This window comes from Triticum aestivum, chromosome 4B, assembly GCF_018294505.1.
Source record: "Triticum aestivum cultivar Chinese Spring chromosome 4B, IWGSC CS RefSeq v2.1, whole genome shotgun sequence".
Lineage (NCBI taxonomy): Eukaryota > Viridiplantae > Streptophyta > Magnoliopsida > Poales > Poaceae > Triticum > Triticum aestivum.
The window spans coordinates 1763687-1768137 of NC_057804.1; the positions used below are offsets into that span (position 1 = coordinate 1763687).

General features: G+C 45.8%; 1 protein-coding gene across 1 annotated transcript in view; it reads left to right on the plus strand.

Moving 5' to 3' along the window:
* Nucleotides 1-3741, plus strand: part of LOC123090477 (probable anion transporter 4, chloroplastic) — a 4436-nt gene extending 695 nt beyond the window's left edge. Inside the window, exons 2-11 of the mRNA XM_044511779.1 lie at nucleotides 148-707; nucleotides 813-920; nucleotides 1111-1266; nucleotides 1480-1695; nucleotides 1816-2025; nucleotides 2127-2264; nucleotides 2415-2516; nucleotides 2626-2691; nucleotides 2827-2911; nucleotides 2998-3741. Coding sequence (XP_044367714.1) covers nucleotides 148-707; nucleotides 813-920; nucleotides 1111-1266; nucleotides 1480-1695; nucleotides 1816-2025; nucleotides 2127-2264; nucleotides 2415-2516; nucleotides 2626-2691; nucleotides 2827-2911; nucleotides 2998-3095 — 1739 coding nt within the window. The 3' untranslated portion in view covers nucleotides 3096-3741. The remainder of the gene's footprint in view (nucleotides 1-147; nucleotides 708-812; nucleotides 921-1110; nucleotides 1267-1479; nucleotides 1696-1815; nucleotides 2026-2126; nucleotides 2265-2414; nucleotides 2517-2625; nucleotides 2692-2826; nucleotides 2912-2997) is intronic.
* Nucleotides 3742-4451: the final 710 nt, after the last annotated feature.

Consider the following 4451-nt stretch of genomic DNA (forward strand, 5'->3'; position numbering starts at 1 on the left):
TCATTTCCTGTGTGTGTGTGTGTGTGTGTGTTCATTTTCCTCCTAACCCAACCGCATGAGTTAGTTGTGTCTTGTTTTCCCCTTCAGAGGCCTCTGCAATTCTGTTGCATGTATACTCAACTGCTAGCTGCTCTTACACACATACAGGAAAGCATGACACCATGATGATGATCAGCTACTCCTCTACGTCGTCGCCGCGCACCAGGTGGCCGGTGTGCTCCCAGCTGGTTGCCGGAGACAGAAACGGAGGGACCGGCCGGCATGTCGCCAGGAGCACCGGGAACCAACTCTCTGCCCACATTCAGCAGCCTCTGCTAAACTCTCCTCCAATGAGGCTCTGCAACAACAATGCAGGCCTGCTGAAGAGGAGGCTCCTGTCAAGGGTCGACTGCTTCCTACTGTCCTCCGACCCTGTTACAAATGGCTGGCAGAAACCCAGGAACCTCGCCGGCCTCGACAGCGCCGGCGTGCTGCAGCCCGAGTACAGGGCGCCCGTCAGAAAGCAGCGCGGAGACTGCAGGGCCGAGCAGTACGAGATGACCGGGGCGCCAATGGGCGACGTCCCCGCCGAGGCGGCCGTCCTGGTCGGAGGAGACGCTGCTAGCCCAGAGGCCGTTTCTTCTCCCGCGTGGTGGCAGCAGTTCCCCAAGCGCATGACCATCGTCGTCCTCTGCTTCTTCTCCTTCCTGCTCTGCAACATGGACCGTGTGAGTTCCTCCTTTATTACTGCCTCCTTGCACAATGGTCATTGAGCTGCTTAAGGTTGTCGCTGTTGTATTACTGCTCACAGCTTACCAACTGAATTCTGCCAGGTCAACATGAGTATCGCCATCCTGCCAATGTCAGCAGAGTTCGGCTGGAGCCCGGCAACCGTTGGCCTCATCCAGTCTTCTTTCTTTTGGGGTTACCTTCTCACTCAGGTGCATTGCTATATTCGTACCTAGACATTTTATTTTTCTCTGCATTTGTTTCTTATTGTTCACCTTCGCTTGCAGTCGCAGAGGCTTGATTTTAGTTTCAGTTTCAACTAAAATGTACATTGGGCACCGTCCTTGATGGCCTGTTTGTATGAAAAGAATAGACATTTGATTTCGTCAACTTGTGTTGCAGATTCTTGGAGGCATTTGGGCTGACCGGTTTGGCGGCAAGGTGGTGCTTGGGTTCGGGGTTGTATGGTGGTCTATTGCAACAATTCTTACACCATTTGCTGCCAAGCTTGGCCTTCCGTTCCTACTCGTCGTGCGTGCTTTCATGGGGATAGGCGAGGTAGAGATGTCTTCTACTGCCCCTCTAAATTACTTTATGCTATTCATCAGATGTATAGACAACATATGCCTTAAAATGTATGGATCATCAAGTATTTTGGATATATATCAGCTTCTTAAAACTATTAGTAGCACAGACACTGTTAATAAATCAATTTCTTGTAGCAATAAATGCCTTTTTGGCTTGTTTTTCTTATATCTATCTTTCCAACAGGGTGTCGCCATGCCGGCCATGAACAACATCCTTTCCAAATGGATCCCGGTTTCAGAGAGGAGCAGATCTCTTGCATTAGTATACAGTGGAATGTACCTTGGTTCAGTTACCGGCCTAGCCTTCTCACCTTTCCTGATAAGCAAATTCGGCTGGCCTTCTGTTTTCTACGGATTTGGGTCCCTGGGAAGCATCTGGTTTACACTGTGGCAACTCAAAGTAAGATATACCATTTTCTGGCACTAGTTTCTCACTTCCTGTTCTGCAGTACTAGTTTCGTATAACTTATGTTCGTCGTCATTGTTATTCAGCTAATTTGCTGGTCTCTGTTCTAATTAGGCACGCAGCTCCCCGAGCGAAGACCCGGAAGTAACCGAAGATGAGAAGAGGCACATACTAGGTGGTAGTACCATAAAGGAGCCTGTTAGCTCCATACCATGGAAGTTAATCCTATCAAAGCCTGCAGTATGGGCTCTCATAGTATCCCATTTTTGCCATAACTGGGGAACATTCATCCTCCTAACATGGATGCCCACATACTACAATCAGGTAATTTAAATAATGCAGAATGTTTGGCATTCATCATCGCTCGTATCAGACAAAGGACACCATGTCATGTCATGCTGTACTCGCCGAACGGTTTTATACAGGTTCTGAAGTTCAATCTCACCGAGTCCGGGCTTCTCTGTGTCTTGCCATGGCTGACAATGGCCGTGTTTGCAAATATTGGTGGCTGGATAGCTGACACACTTGTCGCGAAAGGGGTTTCGATAACAAATGTTCGCAAGGTAAGTTCAGTTTCAGTACCTTGTGTGTTTCCTGTATGTTTTTCTTTGTTTGTGTGTGTGTGTGTGTGTGTGTGTGTGTGCTGTGGGCAAAAAGTTCGTTCTGCGCATAGTTGCCAACCTTGACATACTTGGCAACCTGTTTCCGTGCAGATCATGCAATCTATCGGTTTTCTTGGACCGGCCTTGTTCCTGACGCTGCTGAGCAAAGTCCGCACACCGGCCATGGCGGTGCTGTGTATGGCATGCAGTCAGGTTTGCACCTTCTTTTTTTTTTTGCATGATCAGGTTTGCACTTCAGATACCCAAATAAATGTTGTGCTATAACCGCTTGCTGATATTTCTGTCCATCTTTTTTTGGTAGGGGAGTGATGCTTTTTCACAGTCTGGGCTGTACTCGAACCACCAGGATATAGGACCGCGCTACGCGGTAATGTCCTCGTCTGAATTGTCACTGTTCTTGTGTTCACTGGTTTCAGATAAGAAGAAAATGGCTATTAGTTGCTTGTTTTGGCTTGCGATCCGATGAATGCGTCTGACTAGGCAGTGTCCCGCAAAATTGCAGGGGGTGCTTCTTGGGCTGTCGAACACCGCCGGCGTGCTTGCAGGAGTTTTTGGTACTGCTGCCACTGGCTACATTCTTCAGAAAGGTGAAACCCCGTTTTTCCTTTTACGGGGAATATGCAATGTGTATGAACTATATGTGCTAACTTCCTATTATATTTGTCGCTTGCAGGCTCTTGGGACAGTGTGTTCCAGGTGGCTGTTCTGCTGTACATAGTAGGGACAGTGGTGTGGAACGTCTTTTCGACCGGAGAGAGGATCCTCGAATAAGCCGCGGGACGGACGCTCCTATGCGCGCCGCTATACGAAAAATAAGCCGATTTTTGCTGATGTCTGTCTTTTTGGTGTACACAAGAAGTAAACCGGAGCGAGAGATACCCTATGAAAAAACTCTCGTTTTTTTAGCAAGAGATACCGTAGCTGCATTTGATGTTCGGGCTATGGAAAGAGTGAAGATCACACCGAGGCGCTGCACTTGATGTTTACACTGGGTTAAATTTCTGCTGTGAAAGTCAAGATGCCAGGCTTGGAACCAAAGAATTCTCTGAAGCTGAAAGCGGCAGCTGCACGGAGGGAACTAATGCCACACCTTGCACCAAATCCTATCTTAGCACCTTGCATCTGTTTGTTCCTGGAGGAAGTCCAAGACTCCAAGCTACTTCCCCTGTTCCAGCTTTTGCACCAACTAAAGAATTCCACATGGTGGTTCTATTTTTTTCGGATGAAAGCGATGTTTTAACCATGCCTGCGGCTGCTGCCAAATTCATGTGGTATTACACAAGCATTTTTGGGAGAACAATGTTCGTTTTTATTTTGCGATATTTGCTGTTATTGTTACTGTTTTGCGTGTCATGTATGACTACTATATCACATGCCAATGAGTTTGTTTTTGCAATGTGTAAAGCATGTTGGCGCATCTAAACGCCGACTTGGCGAATTGTCGTATGGTAACCCTTTGGTTAAAACTGTTTTTCCTTTCTGGTGCTGATTCCGGAAATGTTGATAATTCTGCCTGCCTAAGCCGCCATCATCTGCGAGAATAATTGAACATGCAAAGTTCTGAAAATAATAGGTCAAATCCTTGGTGTAAGTGAGGAGGAATAATATTACAAATTTACAACTGTTGTGTATTGCCCTTTTACTTTCCTTTTTCTATTTTTTCAGCGCGAATGTGATTTGCAATGAAAATGGTATAGAACTGGTATGATATCATAGGAGAAACCTTCTACCGTGCCGTTATGCGTTGAATGATGAATGTTTGTTTGTTTGCACGTGAATGCTTTGAACTCTGTTGCTCTGTTATTGGAGAGAGTGGGGTCCGGCCTAGATGTTCATGAACATGTTACTTGTCACATAAATGGATAAAATTGGATGTATCTAGAACTAAAATACATCTTGATACATCCATTTCCACGACAAATAATTCCTGACGGAGGGAGTATGTATTTATGCAGTTTTCTTATTGGGAGCAATAACACGTTTGGCTAACAAACTAACTATAACTTTTTTCCTTGCAGTCTAATTTATGAAGGTGTCGAAATGGACACAAGACGCAAAATAAAATGTTTTTGTTGACTTTGCGGATAAAAGGAAAACAATTTAATTCATTTTGCAATATTTTAGTTC